We start from the raw sequence: 26332 nt of genomic DNA, 5'->3' as shown, positions 1-26332 counted from the left end.
GGTTACGTCAATAAACAAAATTGTCGAATCTGGGGCTCGTAAAACCCAAGAGTTATTGTTGAAAATCCTCTACGTCCTCAACGCGTGACTATTTGGTGCGGTTTATGGTCTGGCGGTGTCATTGGACCTTACTTTTTCGAAAATGAGGCTGGAGCAACAGTTACGGTGAATGAATTGAGCTATCGAGATACGATTAATGATTTTTTATGGCCGCAATTGGATGGTATTGATTTGGACAACGTTTACTTTCAACAAGACGGCGCTACGTGCCACACAAGCATCGAAACCATCGATCTTTTACGGGAAAAATTTCTCTCGAAGAGATAATCACAATTGGCCACCGAGATCTTGTGATTTAACACCTTGCGACTTTTTCCTTTGGATCCACGTCTACGCCAACAGTCCAGCATCGATTCAAGACCTCAAAGATGGAATTCGTGAGGCTATCGGGGACGTAGGGCAGCCGCTTTGCAATTTGGTTACGGAAAATTTCATGAAATATAATATGGTCCTGTAAACGCAGTCGTGGCGGCCATTTGGCTGATGTTGTGTTCCATTTATCTCAAAAAATGGCATTTTTCTTCGAAACTTTTTTTTGTACCTTGCAATCTCTAATTTTTTTTCAGTTTCTTGCGTCTTATTTTCCGTATTTCCTTTTTATTTCCATTCGTTTCATATTACTTATTATATCTTTCTTCTACATCTTCTACAATTAGTTTTATATCTTCATTTGACATTGATTGCATTCTGTTTTTTTTTTATTTTCTATTTACTGTTTTTTTTATTTCTCTTCTTCTATTATCTATCAGTTTTACATTGTTTTCTCTTTACTATATCTTTGTTCTACGTCTTCATATCTTTATCATTCCGTTTACTCTATTCCAGATCTTTGTTTTGGCATATTTTTCGCATTGTGTATTCTTCATTATCCTGTTACTATTTTTTTATATCTTTCCTTCTTTTATTTTCAGTTTCTATCAACATTTTCAGTATTATTTTGCTTTCTACCTCTATTCTATATCATTCTACTTCAATTATCTTCCATTTTTAGCCCCATTTTCATCCAAATCTTCTTATCATTCCGTCTGTTTCATCCTATTTTCCTTCACATGTTTTTTTAGTATCTTCGTTGCATTTTGAATTCTTGTCTATTCCTTTTCCAATTTTCATTATCTTTTATCTTATTATTAACTATCTATATATCCACTTTTTTTGTTTCCTGTTTCTTATTGTATTTTATCTATTATCTTCTACTTTTTTTTATTATCATCACGATCATTTTACGAAAAAAGGGCTCTTTAAAATGTTTTCTGAACTTTCAAAATCTATTTTCAACTATTTAATTTCTAAAGAAGGAAAATTTGAGAAAAGCTTTAAACGAAAACATAGATCTAAATAATTAAAAGGTTATGTTCAGATTAACCATAGATCTAAAAGTTTAAATCGGTGTAAGTTCGACTTATTTGATTATCATCGTGAAAAATTGTGGAATAAACGAGAACCAATCACTTTGTTTCGTTCCTAACCTATTCACAATTAAAAATTATTGAATATATTAATGAACTTATCGATATTTGCATTTCGAATGTATTTCTAAAGAAGGAAAATTGTTTCAAACGAAAACATAGATCTAAATAATTAAAACAAAAGGTTATGTGCAGATTAACCATAGATCTAGAAGTTTAAATCGGTGTAAAGTCGTCTTCTTTTTCATTCGATTATCATCGTGAAAAATTGTGGAATAAACGAGAACCAATCACTTTGTTTCGTTCCTAACCTATTCACAATTAAAAATTATTGAATATATTAATGAACTTATCGATATTTGCATTTCGAATGTATTTCCAAAGAAGAAAAATTGTTTCAAACGAAAACATAGATCTAAATAATTAAAACAAGAGGTTATGTGCAGATTAACCATAGATCTAGAAGTTTAAATCGGTGTAAAGTCGTCTTCTTTTTCATTCGATTATCATCGTGAAAAATTGTGGAATAAACAAGAACCAATCACTTTGTTTCGTTCCTAACCTATTCACAATTAAAAATTATTGAATATATTAATGAACTTATCGATATTTGCATTTCGAATGTATTTCCAAAGAAGAAAAATTGTTTCAAACGATAACATAGATCTACATAATTAAAACAAAAGGTTATGTGCAGATTAACCATAGATCTAGAAGTTTAAATCGGTGTAAAGTCGTCTTCTTTTTCATTCGATTATCATCGTGAAAAATTGTGGAATAAACAAGAACCAATCACTTTGTTTCGTTCCTAACCTATTCACAATTAAAAATTATTGAATATATTAATGAACTTATCGATATTTGCATTTCGAATGTATTTCTAAAGAAGGAAAATTGCTTTAAACGATAACATAGATCTACATAATTAAAACAAAAGGTTATGTGCAGATTAACCATAGATCTAGAAGTTTAAATCGGTGTAAGTTCGTCTTCTTTTTCATTCGATTATCATCGTGAAAAATTGTGGAATAAACGAGAACCAATCACTTTGTTTCGTTCCTATCTCATTCATAATTAAAAATTAGTGATTATATTAATGAACTTATCGATATTTGCATTTCGAATGTATTTCCAAAGAAGAAAAATTGTTTCAAACGAAAACATAGATCTAAATAATTAAAACAAAAGGTTATGTGCAGATTAACCATAGATCTAGAAGTTTAAATCGGTGTAAAGTCGTCTTCTTTTTCATTCGATTATCATCGTGAAAAATTGTGGAATAAACGAGAACCAATCACTTTGTTTCGTTCCTAACCTATTCACAATTAAAAATTATTGAATATATTAATGAACTTATCGATATTTGCATTTCGAATGTATTTCCAAAGAAGAAAAATTGTTTCAAACGAAAACATAGATCTAAATAATTAAAACAAGAGGTTATGTGCAGATTAACCATAGATCTAGAAGTTTAAATCGGTGTAAAGTCGTCTTCTTTTTCATTCGATTATCATCGTGAAAAATTGTGGAATAAACGAGAACCAATCACTTTGTTTCGTTCCTATCTCATTCATAATTAAAAATTAGTGATTATATTAATGAACTTATCGATATTTGCATTTCGAATGTATTTCCAAAGAAGAAAAATTGTTTCAAACGAAAACATAGATCTAAATAATTAAAACAAAAGGTTATGTGCAGATTAACCATAGATCTAGAAGTTTAAATCGGTGTAAAGTCGTCTTCTTTTTCATTCGATTATCATCGTGAAAAATTGTGGAATAAACGAGAACCAATCACTTTGTTTCGTTCCTATCTCATTCATAATTAAAAATTAGTGATTATATTAATGAACTTATCGATATTTGCATTTCGAATGTATTTCCAAAGAAGAAAAATTGTTTCAAACGAAAACATAGATCTAAATAATTAAAACAAGAGGTTATGTGCAGATTAACCATAGATCTAGAAGTTTAAATCTTCTTTTTTATTCAATTATCATCGTGAATACTTAACGGAAAATTTTTCGTTATAAAAGGCTCGATTGCATTTTTAACCGCTACAAATTAAACGTATAAAAAAACTAATTTCACACTTAATATTAGAAAATAAACTTTCGCCCCCTATAATTTCCTAATTCCCGTACCCCGTTTGTTCTTTATCTAGCATCAAACCCCACCGGTGTATCTAATTCTCACAATAAAACCACTTAGTTTCGCAAACACAAAATACGAAAACCCCTCCAGATAATCCGGTCTAAGAATCGTCATAAATCAAGTTATCCATCTATCAGGCGACGTCAAAATGAGCTGGTATCACCGAGTCACGTGACTAACGCGTGACTAGCATCCACTCTTTTGCGGGGATTAGGCTAATAGTGTTGTTAATCTGTGAAGAGATGCGCCCACCCAAGCTTGAGAATTACCGATCCCTTTTCGAAACTTTTTCACAGTTTTCAGTTACAACCGAGCAGAAAAAAAATCGCACAAAGCGTTATTTGTTATTATATTTTGTTTTATTCACAATAATTTATTACGAGGTTAGTCGGAAAAGTTCGTTGTTCAAATTACTTTCAACCGTTTTTTTTTTATAAAGTAAACGTTAAACTTTGATTCGAATTGTATCATTACAAGTTTTAAATTTCAAAGTTGAAAATGTATGCTAAAAAATACGGACGATATAATAACGTTTCGTTCCATCTCAAACACTCTCCCTTAAAAAGAAAACACCCTCCGTTTTATGAGATGCAAGAACGGAGATCAAGCACCTGTGAAACTGCCTTTTTGTCCACGGAATACCAATAAGTTAAACTTTTTTAAGAGATTCTATATTGTACGAAAATGTATCTGGCGTAAATGATATACGAGGACGGTTCGATAAATTCTCCAATTAAATGTTGGTTTTTGACAGTTTGACAGTATTTAGTACATTCTTTTGTAATAAAACCCGATTTATATCGCAAAATTACAGTCAGTGTATACAGGGTGTCCCAAATACTATGAAAAATAATAATAACTTTGTTGTTTTAAATAAAACACCCTATATATTCATACATTTTTGAAATCTACGTAAAATTTTAGTATACTTTTGTCTAAAAACTTTTTCCGAAAAATTCATACTTTTTTAATTATTAATTTTTTTGTGAAAAATTCGACCCTTACAAATTATTTTTTTTAACAGGATACCCTTAAAAATATGAAAATGGCTTCTATTCAGTTGCTTTTATCAAAGTCAGAAGTATTCGATTCTATGTTGAAAATTTTTTTATTTAATACAGGGTATGTATAAAAAGTTGTCAAAGTTAAACTTCGCAAATATCAAATTTCTTCATTTTGTTAAATGTAACCACCCGGTTTTTCTATTTTAACCGTAGATAACAATAGAAAAAGGTTTGGACAGGCCAAGAACCCTATAATTTAAAGCCCTTTCATTACCCATTTGCCTAAAAAGGTTACAACTTTCCGACAAGAATTTCCGATTGTAGGTAAAGTTATTGCTAGGTTTTCGCTAGAAAAGGCATTTTAGAAACAATTTATTTAACACGAATACTTATTTTAATAATATTTCTGTTGGTGATGGACATAAAGGTCCTTGTTTATAGTTAGATAGCTTTCAACACTGGATTTTTTGTAAAGTTTTCATTAAAAATATTTAAAGGTATTGAAATATTGAGATTCAAGAATCTTCCTGTATCAATAAGGATCCCAGTACCAAGAAAATTAAATTGAAGGTAGATTACACTCCGAGGATGGTCTCAATAAGACCTGGTGGCTAATCCATAGGTGTGACAGTGTTGCCGATGCAACATGTGGTTGATTCACAGTTCAGCTGCAGTCAATCCGGCGCTACTGGTAACCGAGGGGGTAGATGCCGAGTAATTAAAAAAAAACATATTTTTAAAAATTTTTATTTGCGTTTTTTATAATAATTACAGATCAACGAATATTCAAGTATTCAACGCGCATTTTGGGGAATATTTTTTTCTTGGAATTAAATATAAGATAACATTCTCTGGATTAGGGCCTTATCGATTGTATCCAATTCATCGATAATTTTATTAACAGCTTTCCTTTCTTCTGCAGTCCAATCATTAGTCATGAAATCGTCCACCACAACTCTAGTTTTCTATAAAAAATAATTATGTCAATAATAAAATGGTTAATAAATTTAAATATTTCGTAAATTATGTCGAAAATTCTAGAAATAATCACTCGTGACGTATTCTACGAACGCCCTTTAACTGAGTCAGTGCTACAAACTTTTTTTTAAATTATTGAATAGTTATTTTAATCTAAAGGTATCCAAAAGAGTTGTACGGAAGAATTTTTGATTAGATTGAAGCAAAAAATGAAACAGGGGGTACACAAAAAGTACAGCAAACCATTTCTAAGAACACCGAGTCGAAAAATCTTCTTGACCTTTTGTATTTAACTTGATTTTAATTCACAATTGCCCTAGGAAATATCGGTTCTGGGATATATACAGGTTGTCACGCGTAAGAGTTCTAAAGAAGCCACCAAAAACGTATTCTTTACACAATGGAAACTGGAAGTAAACACTTGGGACGCTTTCAAAGCTTTGTCGTGAAAATTTTTTAAATTATATCGAACTTGCCGAAGACTTTTTACTACAGTTAAAAAATTTGGGCACGGAACCCAACTTCCAACGTCATACACCTCGTAGAAGAATTTTAAACTCGGTTTTTCATAAAAGCTGTACGAGGTCTGGTTATTAAATAACGAGACTAGTTACGAAAAATGATTTAAACACCTTTCCATACGTTTTTTCCATTGATCGAAGCGGTGCTGGAAGTCTTTTTCGGCGATGGTCTTCAGGAGCTCTGCTATTTTTCCCTTTACCGCTTCCGACGACTCAATTGGGTCTCGTTCAAAGCAGATTTTTGTCTAAACTTTCCAGGAAATTTTGTCATGTTTAATTCCTCGTGTAAACCGTTTCTTTATCGGCGTTTACAGCATCCTCAATCATCCGGATGCTCAATCGACGATCTGCACTCGCAATTTGGTTAATTTTGGTCACTGTCACGCGCACTAGATAGAGAATTGTCCCCACGGGTCTTTTGCAACAATTTATAGCATTCAGTCGGAGTTTTTTTTTGCAATTTAACGAGAAATTTGTGATCGGGAGTGTTTTGGGACGTGCGTAGCTAAGATATCTGGATACCCAGAGCACTACTCGTTTTTTAGGGCGACCTCTAGACGCGCAATCTGGTTATTTAATAACCAGACCTCGTATACGATGTTTTCATATGATAATCTCCCTCTAAGGTGATAAAAATATTTTATTCTAATGATTTACCTCTAAGATTGAATGGAAGCAAGCTAATGCGATGTCCACCACCATTTTGAGATACTTCTTTGCATATTCTTCGCGATTATTAACAATGTCGACTAATAAATCAACTTTAGGTAGAATATCCGTCGAAATGATATCGGCGAAGGCGTTGACGTACTTTTGGAATTCAGGTAAAGCGGAAAGACCTTTTACATCAGTTATCAATTTCATAACTTTATCAGTCGACTCTTTAGGTATAATGAAATTCACTAATGGAAGCATGTCTGATACAATGGGAACTGCCACTTCGTCCACTAGTCTATATTAAAAGAAAAACAAAGTTATCGAATATAATATGGCATAAACAATAGTTTCTTCACAAAATTGTTTACAAAATGTTTCTTTTTCATCATAATTCATTGTTATCCATTAATTTAGACAAATCTTCGGATAAAACAAATAATTTTAGAAAATTAAGGTTATGCAAAATCATCGAAGTTAAACTGTCAACTGTCAACATTGAAGTTGTCTACACCAGAGCGCGTTTTGCAGTACGGAACTGTCACTTTCGCTACATGGAACACACAAAACGCAATTTTCGGTATGTAAATGAATACAGAACGAACAACTTTCAGATGGCGTAAAAATTATCAGTTTGCTTCGTTGTTTACGCTTGTTAGATAAAGTACCAAGAAAATTTGTAGCATCTTTTATAATGAAATGAAATTAGTTAAATTGATTGGAAAATTAATGATTTTTTCAAGAAATCGCCTCGATTTTAGATTTATTTTCATAGAAAATCAGTTCAAAATGGACGTTTCGACCGATTTTTATTATTTTAAATCGATTTTCTATTAAAAAAAAAATTAAATCATTACGATTCGTCACGAAAAATACAAAAAATTCGGAAGTTGGAAGATGACGTGAAAATATTGCTGTGACGTGAAATAAATCCTCATTCGACCCCTAGTTTCTTATTCTTTTTGAGTATCTTCAACAAATAATTACAATTTATGATTATTTTCATCAGAATGTCTCTTTATGGCGAACGGTTTCTTCGGCATGTACGACGATCTAAAAATCTAAATATCTTCTAAACCATAGATTTTATCGAGGTAAACAAAGAATACCTTTTTGTTAGAAAATCGATTAAAAAATTCATTTTTGATAATTTTATATTGTACAGGTTGTCCCTGTAAAAGTTATTTAATTGTTAATCTAGTCACTCGCGAATTTTTTACGTCTCGAAATATCCTGTATAAAAAAAGTCTAAGAAATAAAAAAAAACGTCCGACAACAACAACACAGCAAAATTTTAGTATTTATACTTACTTTACTACCAAATTTTTAGCATAATCCACAGGTTTTTTCGATGCTTTTTCCCATGCCGATTTTAGTACTGTTACATCTGACCTACAATAAATATTCACTTTATTATATAATAAATTGTTTTTATGTTTCCAAACCTTCTCGATTTTAAGTCTTTTCTGTTTCAAAATCAGTATTTTTAATAATTTTTGAAAAAAAACATCAAAAAGAATTGAGACTGTTATTACCGAATTTCAAAATGAATCCGATAACAATTCTAATCCGGTAAAAGTTTCCAGTTGGTCCCCAACGAAGCTGCCACCGAAAGCCCACTGAAACTAACCCTAACTTTGATCCAATTCTGCAATGGTAACCGCTTTTCTTGTTTATAATGAAGAACCGAATTCATAAAGCAAGTAGCTAATTGATATCGACAATAAAAGTGACACAATCGTTTGTCGACCTCAAACATTTCAATAAAATCTCGGATTTGACTCTAAAACGTCCTCCAAATGATAAACTTCTTAATTACCCCATTCCTTGCAAGTTTTTCTAATATTATTTTACTAACAAAACTAAAAATCTCTCAACTCAATTGTTTCTCAGTTCTACAGCTGTTGAATTGGAGTTTTGCGGCAATCAAAGACCCCCCCATTCATTGTAATCGTGATCTTCGAAAACTTTGAAGGCTACAACCGTCCCAGGTATACCCATAGTAGCCTGGGTAGCCTTTGGTATACGTGGATAGCTTTCTTGGTAGTTATTTTGGTACAAAAATTATTATAACCGTTTATCTGAAGTCAATTCTGTTAGCAGGCGGTTTATTTACAATATTTCTTCTAAATACTTTCTAGGAAAGTCTATGTTATGTCTTTTGTTTCTTTTTTTTTTTTTCTAGAATTATTTAGAATTTTATTTAGATATATAAATGATTTTTGTAAACGTAGTTAGTTTTGCGCAATTACGAAGGTTCAAATTTTATATAGGATGTCGCAATAGAATAATTTGAAAATAAAAATAAACACAAATTAACTTACGGTGTCAATTCTGCTGTTGAATACAAAACAACGTTTAGAAATACAAAAATTGTGAGGAACTTTTTGGATACCATATTGATGTACACAGTAACAACTTGATTGATTGAAGTTAGTGAAGTTTCCCTTTTTAAATAAACGAAAAATCACTTAATTTCAACGTTCCATTGTATAGAAATATAACAATGGGCTATATCTCGCCCACAATCTAATAAATATCTTAATTTTTCCATTTCTATGAGCTTCCCCACTAGTAATTTAATTGTTTTTCGTAATTAATGAATAAATTTTTATTTCTGTATATTTCTTTTGTGTCAAATAACATCACGCTCAAGCAGCGCTAGAAAAATTACCAGGCAACCTTTGGATGCAACCGTTGGATCGGTCGAGGAAATCTCCAGCATTGGCCTCCTCGATTTCCAGAGTTAAATCCTTGCGATTTCTATTTATGGAGTTACCTTGAATCATAGTTGATTTGAAGAATATATGCCTGAAATTTTTGAACTTGTATTTCATTTTTGTTCAAGTTTGACATTAATACTAAACAAAAACCTTGTAGAATCCAGTGTTCTGAATCAAGGAGATTTTACTTTTTTAATTTACTGACTTTTAGTTCAGAAAAATGATAAATTCGAAATTCGCGCTTCATTTGACTTTTGACAGCGTGCTAATAAGCGTTGGGACTGACAAATGTTGATTGTTTTGAGGTTAGGCTAGAAAAAACTTTGTGTAAACAACAAAAACGATCATTTGGTTGTTTACTCGCCAATTAAAATGGGAGATTTGCCAGTTTTTAATAACCTGCATTTTAGTACGTTAGGTTTAATCGTTAATAGCCAAAAAATAATGATAAATTTGAAATTTGCGCTTCATTTGACTTTTGACAGCGTGCTAATAAGCGTCAAGATTGACAAATGTTGATTATTTTGAGGTTAGGCTAGAAAAAACTTTGTGTAAACAACAGAAACGATCATTTGGTTGTTTACACGCTAATTAAAATAGGGGATTCACTAATTTTTAATAACCTGCATTCGTGTACGTTAGGTTTAATCGTGAATAGACAAAAAATAATGATAAATTTGAAATTCGCGCTTCATTTGACTTTTGACAGCGTGCTAATAAGCGTTGGGACTGACAAATGTTGATTGTTTTGAGGTTAGGCTAGAAAAAACTTTGTGTAAACAACAGAAACGAACATTTGGTTGTTTATACGCTAATTAAAATGGGGGATTTGCCAGTTTTTAATAACCTGCATTCGTGTACGTTAGGTTTAATCGCTAATAGCCAAAAAATGATGATAAATTTAAAACTCGCGCTACATTTGACTTTTGACACCTTGCTAATAAGCGTCAAGACTGACAAATGTTGATTGTTTTGAGGTTAGGCAAGAAAAAACTTTGTGTAAACAACAGAAACGATCATTTGGTTGTTTACACGCTAATTAAAATGGGGGATTTGCCAGTTTTTAATAACCTGCATTTTAGTACGTTAGGTTTAATCGTTAATAGCCAAAAAATAATGATAAATTTGAAATTTGCGCTTCATTTGACTTTTGACAGCGTGCTAATAAGCGTCAAGATTGACAAATGTTGATTATTTTGAGGTTAGGCAAGAAAAAACTTTGTGTAAACAACAGAAACGATCATTTGGTTGTTTACACGCTAATTAAAATGGGGGATTTGCCAGTTTTTAATAACCTGCATTTTAGTACGTTAGGTTTAATCGTTAATAGCCAAAAAATAATGATAAATTTGAAATTTGCGCTTCATTTGACTTTTGACAGCGTGCTAATAAGCGTCAAGATTGACAAATGTTGATTATTTTGAGGTTAGGCTAGAAAAAACTTTGTGTAAACAACAGAAACGATCATTTGGTTGTTTAAAATATAATTTGACCTTATTGGTCACTTTATCTTCTTCTAATTCAATAATTTCATATGAATTGTATATATTTAAAATTTATAAACCTTTCAAAGTTAATCGAAATTGATTTTACAGTCATAAACAATTTAATTCCAATCTAATTTTTTATTGTATTTATAAATTTTGATTGAATATTACAATGGTACAAGTGATTGGCTACTTTAATGTTTGGTAGTAAATTTTAAATACATCAACGTTGAGCAGAAACATGACATAACCTCAAAAAAATAATAGTAATATCGGGAAGACGTGATTGAAAGACGATTTATAAAATGGAGATTCAAATATCTATCCATAAACCCAAGCTGGTCCAAGTAGACACATTTAAACGATGATTGATTGTAGAAAAACCTAGGATTGGAGAAAATATGGAGATACTATTTGGGAGAAAGGAAAAAGACAATATACGTTGACGTTGACGTAGTGGACAGCTTCTTCTTGAGTTTTGAGGAAAGATAGTAATCCAGGAGGTGGAATGTGATTTTGAACCCCAAATAGTTTGATATAAAAAAGAGAAGCTTAATTCGTGTTTCAACTTTAGTTTAAACTTCAGTTTTACCACAAGTACGTCATTTAGACGGTTAGAAGTGAGGTTATGTCAATATTTACAGAGCGGACTTAGAGTAATTGTTGACGGGATCTATTTAAGAGACAACGATTCGAGTTGAGAAGGAAATATCTTTTGAGCTCATTCAAAATTCTTCACAGATGTCCAGGTCCATTCTCGATAAAAGTTAAGGTTAGGTTAAGTTAGGTTAGACAAAATAAAAAACTTTTATACTTCAAATAATCTATTGTTTCTCGTTTCTAATACAAATTATCATCGTATCAATAAATAAATAATTAGAATTTAGTATCGTTGTTAAATCTTCGAAGAAAATTTTTGGAGGAACGTTAGTAGATACGGAGACACCATATTCCAAATTGAATGTAGAAGGCATAAGATTTTACCTATGATATTAGCAAACCGAAGTCCTCCAAACTTCTTTGTAGCATTATCCATAGCCTGTAATTCAAATGTTTTGATCCTTCTTCTATCTACTAGCTAGAATTTTCCTTATTACTTACAAGTGTCATTTCATCGAATGAAACCCTCGGAGAAACTAACGACGTTCCTTCATCAACGATGTTAAACAAATCCAGTGGATTTGATATAACATATTTTGAAATACCCGTTGGTCTTTGTTGATATTGTCCATTTTTTTTGAAACTATTTGAAAAACAATCACAATTTCAAGTATTTTTTTTTCTGTACTTTGATTCATACTTACGGTTGGATGAATGTTTCTAGGAATGATATTGGATCGTTAAATATGTTTTGAAAACCTGTAATCAATACATCCACATCTTCACTGAAACGTGAGTGGTCTCAAATTAGATCGTCGTCGAAAATATCTATTGTTATGTAATGTTTCGTTTCTACTATAATTTCAGTCTCTGACGATGAATGAATAGGTATTCGAAAGCTTGGAAATATATTAGAATTAGTACACTTTGGTGTTCAATGAAACTAGTTGGGCTACTTGGGATTTGACTGTGGAAAAACTGGATATTATTATGAGGAAATTATGGAATTTGTATTTAAAAAAACTGGAGATTATCTTAAGGAAATGGATTCGGAAAATTATGACATTTGTCTTTAAAAAAACTGGAGATTATCTTGAGGAAATGGATTCGGAAAATTATGAATTTTGTCTCTAAAAAACTGGAGATTATCTTGAGGAAATGGATTCGGAAAATTTTGAATTTTGTCTCTAAAAAACTAGAGATTATCTTGAGGAAATGGCTTCGGAAAATTATGAATTTTGTCTCTAAAAAACTAGAGATTATCTTGAGGAAATGGATTCGGAAAATTTTGAATTTTGTCTCTAAAAAACTGGAGATTATCTTGAGGAAATGGATTCGGAAAATTATGACATTTGTCTCTAAAAAACTAGAGATTATCTTGAGGAAATGGATTCGGAAAATTATGAATTTTGTCTCTAAAAAACTAGAGATTATCTTGAGGAAATGGATTCGGAAAATTATGAATTTTGTCTCTAAAAAACTGGAGATTATCTTAAGGAAATGGATTCGGAAAATTATGACATTTGTCTTTAAAAAAACTGGAGATTATCTTGAGGAAATGGATTCGGAAAATTATGACATTTGTCTCTAAAAAACTAGAGATTATCTTGAGGAAATGGATTCGGAAAATTTTGAATTTTGTCTCTAAAAAACTAGAGATTATCTTGAGGAAATGGCTTCGGAAAATTATGAATTTTGTCTCTAAAAAACTAGAGATTATCTTGAGGAAATGGATTCGGAAAATTATGACATTTGTCTCTAAAAAACTAGAGATTATCTTGAGGAAATGGATTCGGAAAATTATGAATTTTGTCTCTAAAAAACTAGAGATTATCTTGAGGAAATGGATTCGGAAAATTATGAATTTTGTCTCTAAAAAACTGGAGATTATCTTAAGGAAATGGATTCGGAAAATTATGACATTTGTCTTTAAAAAAACTGGAGATTATCTTGAGGAAATGGATTCGGAAAATTTTGAATTTTGTCTCTAAAAAACTGGAGATTATCTTAAGGAAATGGATTCGGAAAATTATGACATTTGTCTTTAAAAAAACTGGAGATTATCTTAAGGAAATGGATTCGGAAAATTATGACATTTGTCTTTAAAAACCTAGAGATTATCTTAAGGAAATGGATTCGGAAAATTATGACATTTGTCTTTAAAAAAACTGGAGATTATCTTTAGGAAATGGATTCGGAAAATTATGAATTTTGTCTCTAAAAAACTGGAGATTATCTTAAGGAAATGGATTCGGAAAATTATGACATTTGTCTTTAAAAAAACTGGAGATTATCTTGAGGAAATGGATTCGGAAAATTTTGAATTTTGTCTCTAAAAAACTGGAGATTATCTTAAGGAAATGGATTCGGAAAATTATGACATTTGTCTTTAAAAAAACTGGAGATTATCTTGAGGAAATGGATTCGGAAAATTTTGAATTTTGTCTCTAAAAAACTGGAGATTATCTTAAGGAAATGGATTCGGAAAATTATGAATTTTGTCTCTAAAAAACTAGAGATTATCTTGAGGAAATGGATTCGGAAAATTATGACATTTGTCTTTAAAAAAACTGGAGATTATCTTGAGGAAATGGATTCGGAAAATTTTGAATTTTGTCTCTAAAAAACTGGAGATTATCTTAAGGAAATGGATTCGGAAAATTATGACATTTGTCTTTAAAAAAACTGGAGATTATCTTGAGGAAATGGATTCGGAAAATTTTGAATTTTGTCTCTAAAAAACTGGAGATTATCTTAAGGAAATGGATTCGGAAAATTATGACATTTGTCTTTAAAAAAACTGGAGATTATCTTGAGGAAATGGATTCGGAAAATTTTGAATTTTGTCTCTAAAAAACTGGAGATTATCTTAAGGAAATGGATTCGGAAAATTATGAATTTTGTCTCTAAAAAACTAGAGATTATCTTGAGGAAATGGATTCGGAAAATTATGACATTTGTCTTTAAAAAAACTGGAGATTATCTTAAGGAAATGGATTCGGAAAATTATGACATTTGTCTTTAAAAAAACTGGAGATTATCTTGAGGAAATGGATTCGGAAAATTATGAATTTTGTCTTTAAAAAACTGGAGATTACCATGAGGAAATAGATTCGGAAAATTATGAATTTTGTCTTTAAAAAACTGGAGATTATCTTGAGGAAATGGATTCGGAAAATTTTGAATTTTGTCTCTAAAAAACTGGAGATTATCTTAAGGAAATGGATTCGGAAAATTATGACATTTGTCTTTAAAAAAACTGGAGATTATCTTGAGGAAATGGATTCGGAAAATTTTGAATTTTGTCTCTAAAAAACTGGAGATTATCTTAAGGAAATGGATTCGGAAAATTATGACATTTGTCTTTAAAAAAACTGGAGATTATCTTGAGGAAATGGATTCGGAAAATTATGAAATTTGTCTTTAAAAAAACTGGAGATTATCTTGAGGAAATGGATTCGGAAAATTTTGAATTTTGTCTCTAAAAAACTGGAGATTATCTTAAGGAAATGGATTCGGAAAATTATGACATTTGTCTTTAAAAAAACTGGAGATTATCTTGAGGAAATGGATTCGGAAAATTTTGAATTTTGTCTCTAAAAAACTGGAGATTATCTTAAGGAAATGGATTCGGAAAATTATGACATTTGTCTTTAAAAAAACTGGAGATTATCTTGAGGAAATGGATTCGGAAAATTATGACATTTGTCTTTAAAAAAACTGGAGATTATCTTGAGGAAATGGATTCGGAAAATTTTGAATTTTGTCTCTAAAAAACTGGAGATTATCTTAAGGAAATGGATTCGGAAAATTATGACATTTGTCTTTAAAAAACTGGAGATTATCTTGAGGAAATGGATTCGGAAAATTATGACATTTGTCTTTAAAAAAACTGGAGATTATCTTGAGGAAATGGATTCGGAAAATTTTGAATTTTGTCTCTAAAAAACTGGAGATTATCTTAAGGAAATGGATTCGGAAAATTATGACATTTGTCTTTAAAAAAACTGGAGATTATCTTGAGGAAATAGATTCGGAAAATTATGAATTTTGTCTTTAAAAAACTGGAGATTATCTTGAGGAAATGGATTCGGAAAATTTTGAATTTTGTCTCTAAAAAACTGGAGATTATCTTAAGGAAATGGATTCGGAAAATTATGACATTTGTCTTTAAAAAAACTGGAGATTATCTTAAGGAAATGGATTCGGAAAATTATGACATTTGTCTTTAAAAACCTAGAGATTATCTTAAGGAAATGGATTCGGAAAATTATGACATTTGTCTTTAAAAAAACTGGAGATTATCTTAAGGAAATGGATTCGGAAAATTATGAATTTTGTCTCTAAAAAACTAGAGATTATCTTAAGGAAATGGATTCGGAAAATTATGACATTTGTCTTTAAAAACCTAGAGATTATCTTAAGGAAATGGATTCGGAAAATTATGACATTTGTCTTTAAAAAAACTGGAGATTATCTTAAGGAAATGGATTCGGAAAATTATGACATTTGTCTTTAAAAACCTAGAGATTATCTTAAGGAAATGGATTCGGAAAATTATGACATTTGTCTTTAAAAAAACTGGAGATTATCTTAAGGAAATGGATTCGGAAAATTATGAATTTTGTCTCTAAAAAACTAGAGATTATCTTAAGGAAATGGATTCGGAAAATTATGACATTTGTCTTTAAAAAAACTGGAGATTATCTTAAGGAAATGGATTCGGAAAATTATGACATTTGTCTTTAAAAACCTAGAGATTATCTTAAGGAAATGGATTCGGAAAATTATGACATTTGTCTTTAAAAAAACTGGAGATTATCTTAAGGAAATGGATTCGGAAAATTATGAATTTTGTCTCTAAAAAACTAGAGATTATCTTAAGGAAATGGATTCGGAAAATTATGACATTTGTCTTTAAAAAAACTGGAGATTATCTTAAGGAAATGGATTCGGAAAATTATGACATTTGTCTTTAAAAACCTAGAGATTATCTTAAGGAAATGGATTCGGAAAATTATGACATTTGTCTTTAAAAAAACTGGAGATTATCTTAAGGAAATGGATTCGGAAAATTATGACATTTGTCTTTAAAAACCTAGAGATTATCTTAAGGAAATGGATTCGGAAAATTATGACATTTGTCTTTAAAAAAACTGGAGATTATCTTAAGGAAATGGATTCGGAAAATTATGACATTTGTCTTTAAAAAAACTGGAGATTATCTTGAGGAAATGGATTCGGAAAATTATGACATTTGTCTTTAAAAAAACTGGAGATTATCTTAAGGAAATGGATTCGGAAAATTATGACATTTGTCTTTAAAAACCTAGAGATTATCTTAAGGAAATGGATTCGGAAAATTATGACATTTGTCTTTAAAAAAACTGGAGATTATCTTAAGGAAATGGATTCGGAAAATTATGAATTTTGTCTCTAAAAAACTAGAGATTATCTTGTGGAAATGGATTCGGAAAATTTTGAATTTTGTCTCTAAAAAACTGGAGATTATCTTAAGGAAATGGATTCGGAAAATTATGACATTTGTCTTTAAAAAAACTGGAGATTATCTTAAGGAAATGGATTCGGAAAATTATGACATTTGTCTTTAAAAACCTAGAGATTATCTTAAGGAAATGGATTCGGAAAATTATGACATTTGTCTTTAAAAAAACTGGAGATTATCTTAAGGAAATGGATTCGGAAAATTATGACATTTGTCTTTAAAAACCTAGAGATTATCTTAAGGAAATGGATTCGGAAAATTATGACATTTGTCTTTAAAAAAACTGGAGATTATCTTGAGGAAATGGATTCGGAAAATTATGAATTTTGTCTTTAAAAACCTAGAGATTATCTTGAGGAAATGGATTCGGAAAATTATGAATTTTGTCTTTAAAAACCTAGAGATTATCTTAAGGAAATGGATTCGGAAAATTATGACATTTGTCTTTAAAAACCTAGAGATTATCTTAAGGAAATGGATTCGGAAAATTATGACATTTGTCTTTAAAAAAACTGGAGATTATCTTGAGGAAATGGATTCGGAAAATTATGAATTTTGTCTCTAAAAAACTGGAAATTATCTTAAGGAAATGGATTCGGAAAATTATGACATTTGTCTTTAAAAACCTAGAGATTATCTTAAGGAAATGGATTCGGAAAATTATGACATTTGTCTTTAAAAAAACTGGAGATTATCTTAAGGAAATGGATTCGGAAAATTATGAATTTTGTCTCTAAAAAACTAGAGATTATCTTGTGGAAATGGATTCGGAAAATTTTGAATTTTGTCTCTAAAAAACTGGAGATTATCTTAAGGAAATGGATTCGGAAAATTATGACATTTGTCTTTAAAAAAACTGGAGATTATCTTAAGGAAATGGATTCGGAAAATTATGACATTTGTCTTTAAAAACCTAGAGATTATCTTAAGGAAATGGATTCGGAAAATTATGACATTTGTCTTTAAAAAAACTGGAGATTATCTTAAGGAAATGGATTCGGAAAATTATGACATTTGTCTTTAAAAACCTAGAGATTATCTTAAGGAAATGGATTCGGAAAATTATGACATTTGTCTTTAAAAAAACTGGAGATTATCTTAAGGAAATGGATTCGGAAAATTATGACATTTGTCTTTAAAAAAACTGGAGATTATCTTGAGGAAATGGATTCGGAAAATTATGAATTTTGTCTCTAAAAAACTGGAAATTATCTTAAGGAAATGGATTCGGAAAATTATGACATTTGTCTTTAAAAACCTAGAGATTATCTTAAGGAAATGGATTTGGAAAATTATGACATTTGTCTTTAAAAAAACTGGAGATTATCTTGAGGAAATGGATTCGGAAAATTATGAATTTTGTCTTTAAAAAAACTGGAGATTATCTTGAGGAAATGGATTCTGAAAATTTTGAATTTTGTCTCTAAAAAACTGGAGATTATCTTGAGGAAATGGATTCGGAAAATTTTGAATTTTGTCTCTAAAAAACTGGAGATTACCATGAGGAAATAGATTCGGAAAATTATGAATTTTGTCTCTAAAAAACTAGAGATTATCTTGAGGAAATGGCTTCGGAAAATTATGAATTTTGTCTCTAAAAAACTAGAGATTATCTTGAGGAAATGGATTCGGAAAATTATTGGACAACGTTAGTCATTTTTTCCAATCAAATTTGACAACTTGACGTATACCTGTTTGTATACGAAAAAAATGTACTGACCTTGATATAGGGGGGCCACTTCTAAAATATTGTGCTTTACAATTGATTGCGAAAAAAATTAATGAAATCAACTCTATTTTCATTTCGGCAAAGGCGACTATTATTAATAATTTTAGTTTTTATTTTTAAATATTCGATACCATAAAATTTTTTCATTATCAATTGTTTTTTTTTACCGTAGGTAGATAAGCGCATTTCTCGATTTGTTTAAATAAAATTCAATGAAATTTATTACTATGAATATATGATTAATTAATTAATTAAAAAAATGGAATATCTCCACTCTAAAATGTAAAAAAAATCAAAACTATAATCGAATTATTTCATATTTTAGGGAGAAAAACAGAATCTGAGGCTTTATTTTTCTAATAAACTTCAAGATAAACGATAACACCATATAATTTTCATACAATCCCCATAAGGATTTTTCCAAATCTAACGAGTTCCGCGCTAGAACCTTTCAGGATCAACTTAAATCGAAAAAATTATTTTTCAAAAAGTTTTCGATATCAAATCACTAATTTCAAAACAACATTTTACTTTCTGATATCCTGATAATTATCTTTCGAGGAATTTTTGATCAGGACCGTATAAGGTTTTCCCGATGAGGATCTTATGAGGTAAACTTGATCAGGACTTCATAAGTGTTCTGCGTTAGATCCCCATCAGATCTTTGTCAGGTTATCCTGATCTTCACCTTACCAGGTTGCGAAATTACCTCAAAATGTACCAAAATAAAAATAATAAGACAGTGAGAGCAAGGATAGATGGTGTAGTGGCAAACCTGGAGCTGAAAGAAGTAATTAGATGCCAAAGCACACTTTATATTGTATTATACTGTTGATAAACGACTTGGTTTTGGAGAAAAAGCAAGAAAAATACTAATAGAGTTGAAGACTTTACAATTTTTCATCCTAGATTGGATCTTGTAAGATCGAGATCAAAACCAAGACCAAGAATTATTATACTACAAGAACCAAGACCACAAATGCTATGCCAACTATCCTAGCGCTAGTTTTGGTCTTGCAACTATTCATTTCTAAAAGCCACCCAATAATTTATGAATTTAATCGGGAAAATCGGTAAAAAGCATCATCTCGAGTCACTGTTTCGTGAAGGTCGTCCAAAATCGATTGTAGTGCTAGAAAGCATCGATGCTGCGCTTTAACTGACATTAAAAAATCGTCACGTGACATTTGGCTGTCGAAAATTGTTAGAAAAGATCAATTGCAGAAGACGAATCATTCTCCATCGAGACGCAACGTTTTTGATTAGTCTAAACAATCCTTACTTGGTACTAAATGATTCTTATTACTAAAGATAATCGTTTTTCTACACCCGAAGAAGTGATTGATGCGTTCAAATTACATATTTGATAATTGGTTCGAACGCAAACAAAATTTATGTAGCAACCCTCGTATATCTTTGTTTGTTTTTTAAATTGATGATCGTCAGTTTGGAATTCGATATATAAGAATGTCATTATTTTCTTTGTAGATGATTTTCTCGTTAGAATTAAGACAGTGTTTTAAGTAAGAACGTTATTTAAAACCGCGTTTATTACTTGTACGGAAGTGAGGTTATCGGCAATAACAAATGTCAATCGCTTATTGCAATTACTATTTCAAAGTTGCCGAAAAGAGTCGAGGTCGATTGATAAAGTCATAATTAATAAACTGGAGTAATTTAATTTAATAAGAACAATATGTTTATTGATTTGATAACTAATATCTCGGTCATTAATGTTGAAATTGATACTACTCATATTAATTACTTATTGCTACAAAAACTCTTTGTGGTTTTGATGATAATACATAAATAAAAATTATTCATTATCGTTTTTAATTGATACAAGTACATAATAATGAAGTTTTTTGTCTGTTATTACGTAGTTTCTTATTACATGTTATTTAAGACAAATTTTCTTAGATATTTTATCAATGAAAACTTTTATAGACCAGTTGAATTAATAGCCCAGGAAAATACGGTCAAACAATCAACTATAATGTGTCGTTTAACGTAAACAAACAAAGCAGATGGTTTACCATCAGGAGAATAGAGGAACAGGAGAACAGGAGAACAGGAGAACAGGAGAACAGGAGAACAGGAGAACAGGAGAACAGGAGAACAGGAGAACAGGAGAACAGGAGAACAGGAGAACAGGAGAACAGGAGAACAGGAGAACAGGAGAACAGGAGAACAGGAGAACAGGAGAACAGGAGAACAGGAGAACAGGAGAACAGGAGAACAGGAGAACAGGAGAACAGGAGAACAGGAGAACAGGAGAACAGGAGAACAGGAGAACAGGAGAACAGGAGAACAGGAGAACAGGAGAACAGGAGAACAGGAGAACAGGAGAACAGGAGAACAGGAGAACAGGAGAACAGGAGAACAGGAGAACAGGAGAACAGGAGAACAGGAGAACAGGAGAACAGGAGAACAGGAGAACAGGAGAACAGGAGAACAGGAGAACAGGAGAACAGGAGAACAGGAGAACAGGAGAACAGGAGAACAGGAGAACAGGAGAACAGGAGAACAGGAGAACAGGAGAACAGGGAAACAGGGAAACAGGGAAACAGTGGACCAGGGAACAGGGGAACAAGAGAACATATAATTTACCATGAGTTTTCTAAATTAATACCCCAAAAACCTAATGGGATTTGTTTATAGTAATAGCGAAAGAAAGCTGAGTTTTCTAAATTAATACCCCAAAAACCTAATGGGATTTGTTTATAGTAATAGCGAAAGAAAGCAGTGGCTAAAACACAAATGGTACGTGAGTCGGAATAATTGGAAAGCGGAGTATTAAAGCATCTTATCTTTTATACTTTCCTGATTGTTTCTATTACGTTATTCAATAATATTTATTTGCTAATCGTGTGTATAGAGTAAAAAATGTCTGATTCCAAGTTTTCTCTGATTCCAGTGTCCAAAGTAGCGTCGCAAAAATGATTTGTAGGTTAATTAGCGGAAAATTTACGAAGCTGCGTATACAAATCAATTAATTACATTTCTAGAATAAAATAGAGGGTATCGGAAGCTCTAGAGTACATGAGTTGTCAAATAATGCTCCGAATGAACTTCATTTAATGGTCAAGATTGTCGAATTTGTGTAATCAGCCAGATTAACACTAGATGATAGATTCGGGAACGTTATTGATGGTGAATCTTAAGGAAACTAAGAAACAATCGTCTGCAAGCAGCAATTTACCGTAAACTTTTAAAAAATAAATACTAACTGCGTTTTTTTGTGGTTATCGGAAAAATATCGTGTACAACACGTGCGCAAAATTCGATTTCACACTAGTTTCCTGCAAACTAGGAAGAAATCTAGAGCTCGGAATTTATTTGGAATCCACCCCCAAATAAGAAGTAATTAGTGCCAAAACGGCGGATGAGTCATCAATTTGATGTTTTGACTGTTCAAGAACGTTTTTTGTTTGAACTGATGTGTGATTGTCGTTGATTGATTCGTTTTCTGCGATTAGTTTCCTTAAATTTTGACAAACAAATGCTAGTTTATTATTACCATACGATCAAACGCTTTCATGAGGTCAATGAAGCGCAGAAATGCTGGTTTGTCGTTTTCTATGGATTTATGGTGTATACTGCATCCTGCGCAGTATAATAATCAATAAGGTTTACTGTAGATTCTACATGGACGCTTTCTCTATCCTCTGAGGTTCCAGCTCGGTTCCAACTCGGTTCCAGCTCGGTTCCAGCTCGGTTCCAGCTCGGTTCTGTGCATTCTCAAGCATGCGCAGTATAGATAAAGTGTCTCTGTATCGATATGACTTTAGAGACTTTAGAGGACACGATAATAACTGTTTCAAGTATGTATAAATAACTCAAATAAAAGTTGTGGAAGTGCAAGTTTCAAATTAATGAATAACTTTGATATTGAACTTTTTCGAAGCATTTTTTTTTAGGTTTGACTGTTTTCTTACTTTAATAAGACGAAAATAAAACCCAATGTAGTCTTATTAATTTATATTGACATGCTGAGTAGTTTCCATTTTAAAATTTGTCGCGTTAAGTTAGGTTAGGTTAGGTTAAATGAAAATGTTAGGTTAGTCGAAGTAAAAATTTAATTTATTCAGTTTTTACATATTATTGTACGGAAAATTGTTTAGCTACTCGATATATTAATGGCATATAATGGTTGTATAGAAGTTCAATGACCATGAAGATTTTATCAACTAATTTAGTCCAGGTTTCCATAACAAGTTTATTTTTACCCACGAATAGATTCAAACCGAAAATTAACGCGTCGTGAATAATCTAAAAACAAATATAGTTTAGTAAAAATTTAGTTGATTTTTGAAAAGAAACTCACTTCGTGGAAGTTGCTTCCGTTGGGGAATTGGAAGGTAACGAGTTGGTCGATTACTAAAATTATATTTTTGACGAGCGTCGCAATCGGTCCGATTATATTCATTATGATTTCGTGATTATTCTCCTCAGCTCTGCTATTAACTCTGGAAAAAATATGGAATTTAACTCAACCAATATCAAAATTAACCACCAAAAATGGATTTTACGAGGTGCGGGTATTAAATAACCAGACTGGTGATTATTATGTGTATTATCTTCAATATATATCACTTCTCTATCTCTAAATCGCTCGATACGAAACTTACATTGCTCAAAACAGTCTTTTTTGTCAGTTCCTTTAGGAAGTGCGTCGCTTTTTCTTCCACAACTTCTATAAACTCAAATCTTGTTTCTTGAATCACGTTAAGAAGTTTTCAGGCAACAGTTTTGCCGTACGACAATTTCTTAGAATCAAAAATCGCACGATTATTCAAAAATTAACGATTTTTTCGATATTTTCGACCGTTTTTGACGTCGGAGGGCGATCCCAACGTAAATCATCTTCTCGATCATCTTGAAACTATTTAAAACCACGTGGAAACCACAAATATTCATTGCCATACAATAATTTCAATCGATTATAAGTTTCAGTTGAAATTAATTGTATTTTCACGCAATCAGTCTATTTTTACGTCGATACAAAAAAAAACATCCCGCATACAACGGCTACACTGGTTCGTCTACAGACATCGTAATCGAAAATTAAAATTTAGTCTCGTTACTTCATAACTACACCTCGTATATGATATGTCAAAACTCAAAAAGTCCAAATAAATATTTTAGTTTGTGAGTTTTTTAGAATTCGATGATTAATTTTTTTTGTTTTCTGTTGTTTGAGTCAATAAAAATCTATAAATAAAAAAAAACTAGAAAATCTAAAATAATCTTATAGTCCAGTCATTTTAGGTTTTATCCGAGAAAAAATGAAAATTGAAACGGTGAAAAATAAGATGTATCATCATTAGAAAGTTTAAATCGAAAATGGAGATGTCAGTTGGTGAATCTTTTCGATGGTTTCGAACCTGGGATCTTATTCTATATACTCGTTCTTCATAATAAGGACTTGGTGGCTTTTTGGGAAACCTATTAGAGGATGAAAGACATCGAAAGTTCAAACTACGACCACGAGAAGTGCAAATAAGTAAATTAAAACAAACAGTTTGTAATTTTTGTCGTATAAAAATATGTACCTGGATTGAAACAAAATTATTTTATATTACTAATGTTCTTGTTAATTTTTTTTAACGTAATTTACTTACGTGTTAGCAACGAGATCGACAATTTTTTCTGGTTTAGCAGAAATAATATTCAAACCATTTTTTAAATGATCCAGTTCATCGCTAAAAATGTTTATTAAAAATAAGTATGAAATTTAGAGAATTGTATGTTAGACAATCTTGAGTCGTTTCAAAATTTGATACAATCGAATCAAAGAGGATCAAGGAGAAACTAACAAACGAAATTGAATGTCCTAATGTACCAGTTAACTCACTGAAGAAGAAACAAGTTTCAAAACATCCCAAGAGGATCAAGGAGGAACTAACAAACGAAATTGAATGTCCTGTTGTACCAGTTAACTTACTGAAGAAGAAACAAGTTTCAAAACATCCGAAGAGGATCAAGGAGGAATTAACAAACGAAATTGAATGTCCTGATGTACCAGTTAACTCACTGAAGAAGAAACAAGTTTCAAAACATCCAAAGAGGATCAAGGAGAAACTAACAAACGAAATTGAACGTCCTGCTTTATCAGTTAGCTTACTGAAGAAGAAACAAGTTTCAAAACATCCCAAGAGGATCAAGGAGGAACTAACAAACGAAATTGAACGTCCTGCTTTATCAGTTAGCTTACTGAAGAAGAAACAAGTTTCAAAACATCCAAAGAGGATCAAGGAGGAATTAACAAACGAAATTGAATGTCCTGATGTACCAGTTAACTCACTGAAGAAGAAACAAGTTTCAAAACAACCAAAGAGGATCAAGGAGGAACTAACAAACGAAATTGAACGTCCTGCTTTATCAGTTAGCTTACTGAAGAAGAAACAAGTTTCAAAACATCCAAAGAGGATCAAGAAGAAACTAACAAACGAAATTGAATGTCCTGTTGTACCAGTTAACTTACTGAAGAAGAAACAAGTTTCAAAACATCCAAAGAGGATCAAGGAGGAATTAACAAACGAAATTGAACGTCCTGATGTACCAGTAAACTTACTGAAGAAGAAACAAGTTTCAAAACATCCGAAGACGATCAAGGAGGAACTAACAAACGAAATTGAACGTCCTGCTTTATCAGTTAGCTTACTGAAGAAGAAACAAGTTTCAAAACATCCCAAGAGGATCAAGGAGGAACTAACAAACGAAATTGAACGTCCTGATGTACCAGTAAACTTACTGAAGAAGAAACAAGTTTCAAAACATCCGAAGACGATCAAGGAGGAACTAACAAACGAAATTGAACGTCCTGCTTTATCAGTTAGCTTACTGAAGAAGAAACAAGTTTCAAAACATCCAAAGAGGATCAAGGAGGAATTAACAAACGAAATTGAATGTCCTGATGTACCAGTTAACTCACTGAAGAAGAAACAAGTTTCAAAACATCCAAAGAGGATCAAGGAGAAACTAACAAACGAAATTGAACGTCCTGCTGTACCGGTTAACTTACTGAAGAAGAATCAAGTTTCAAAACATCCAAAGAGGACTTGTTAATATGTACTAACAGATTTGGCCACCAATAAAACCTATAAATTAATAAAAATATTCTTTACCAAACATCATACCCTTCGGTGATTGAAAAATAGCAAGAAATTGCGACCAGCAACAAGAACAAATTAAATTTCATGTTTTTATTATTTGTTTTTAACTACAGACACAAATCACATGTAACGAAGTTTTTTTTAATATTCTAGTTTATATAGAAAAATTTCGACAATCATTTCGGTTATAAATTTGATAAGAAACAATAGGTTTTTTTACAGTACATAAAATTTTTTCAATCAATTTGTCCATGATCTATTTATTAATAATTATTTTTTGTTTGTTCAATCTCGGGAGTATTCAGAAAAAAGTTATTAAAAATAGATTATATATAGAACATAACCGAGAAAAGCTGAAACATTTCGAAATTAAAATCTCCGTCTTCAGCA

General features: G+C 31.2%; 4 protein-coding genes across 5 annotated transcripts; 1 reads left to right on the top strand and 3 right to left on the bottom strand.

Annotated features, from left to right (window-relative positions):
• Nucleotides 1–5357: 5357 nt before the first annotated feature.
• On the bottom strand, nt 5358–9265 carry LOC130895686 (uncharacterized). Its single transcript, XM_057803150.1, has 4 exons — nt 9104–9265; nt 8091–8171; nt 6783–7077; nt 5358–5591 (listed from the first exon to the last, which is right to left on the bottom strand). Exons 1-4 carry the CDS (start codon nt 9175–9177, stop codon nt 5457–5459), a joined length of 585 nt encoding a protein of 194 aa, XP_057659133.1. The 5' UTR covers nt 9178–9265; the 3' UTR covers nt 5358–5456.
• A 2530-nt stretch (nt 9266–11795) lies between these two features.
• LOC130895687 (uncharacterized) lies at nt 11796–18923 on the bottom strand. Its single transcript, XM_057803151.1, has 4 exons — nt 18816–18923; nt 12294–12374; nt 12091–12232; nt 11796–12028 (listed from the first exon to the last, which is right to left on the bottom strand). Exons 1-4 carry the CDS (start codon nt 18896–18898, stop codon nt 11885–11887), a joined length of 450 nt encoding a protein of 149 aa, XP_057659134.1. The 5' UTR covers nt 18899–18923; the 3' UTR covers nt 11796–11884.
• Nucleotides 18924–20851: 1928 nt separating this feature from the next.
• Nucleotides 20852–21439, top strand: LOC130895213 (capping protein inhibiting regulator of actin dynamics-like). The gene has a single exon (XM_057802403.1). It carries the CDS (start codon nt 20852–20854, stop codon nt 21437–21439), a length of 588 nt encoding a protein of 195 aa, XP_057658386.1.
• Nucleotides 21440–22885: 1446 nt separating this feature from the next.
• Nucleotides 22886–26076, bottom strand: LOC130895677 (uncharacterized). Of its 2 annotated transcripts, none has more exons than XM_057803137.1 (4): nt 25955–26076; nt 24449–24529; nt 23152–23293; nt 22886–23096 (listed from the first exon to the last, which is right to left on the bottom strand). In XM_057803137.1, the coding sequence occupies exons 1-4, from the start codon at nt 26026–26028 to the stop codon at nt 22926–22928; spliced, it is 468 nt and encodes a 155-aa protein (XP_057659120.1). In that variant the 5' UTR covers nt 26029–26076; the 3' UTR covers nt 22886–22925. The 2 variants fall into 2 exon arrangements, with proteins under 2 accessions (XP_057659120.1, XP_057659121.1); XM_057803138.1 differs by having other exon boundaries at nt 25967–26067.
• Between the last annotated feature and the right edge of the window lie 256 nt (nt 26077–26332).

This window comes from Diorhabda carinulata, chromosome 6 (genome assembly GCF_026250575.1).
Source record: "Diorhabda carinulata isolate Delta chromosome 6, icDioCari1.1, whole genome shotgun sequence".
NCBI classification, from domain to species: domain Eukaryota; kingdom Metazoa; phylum Arthropoda; class Insecta; order Coleoptera; family Chrysomelidae; genus Diorhabda; species Diorhabda carinulata.
This window is presented reverse-complemented; position numbering and strand designations above follow the sequence as displayed.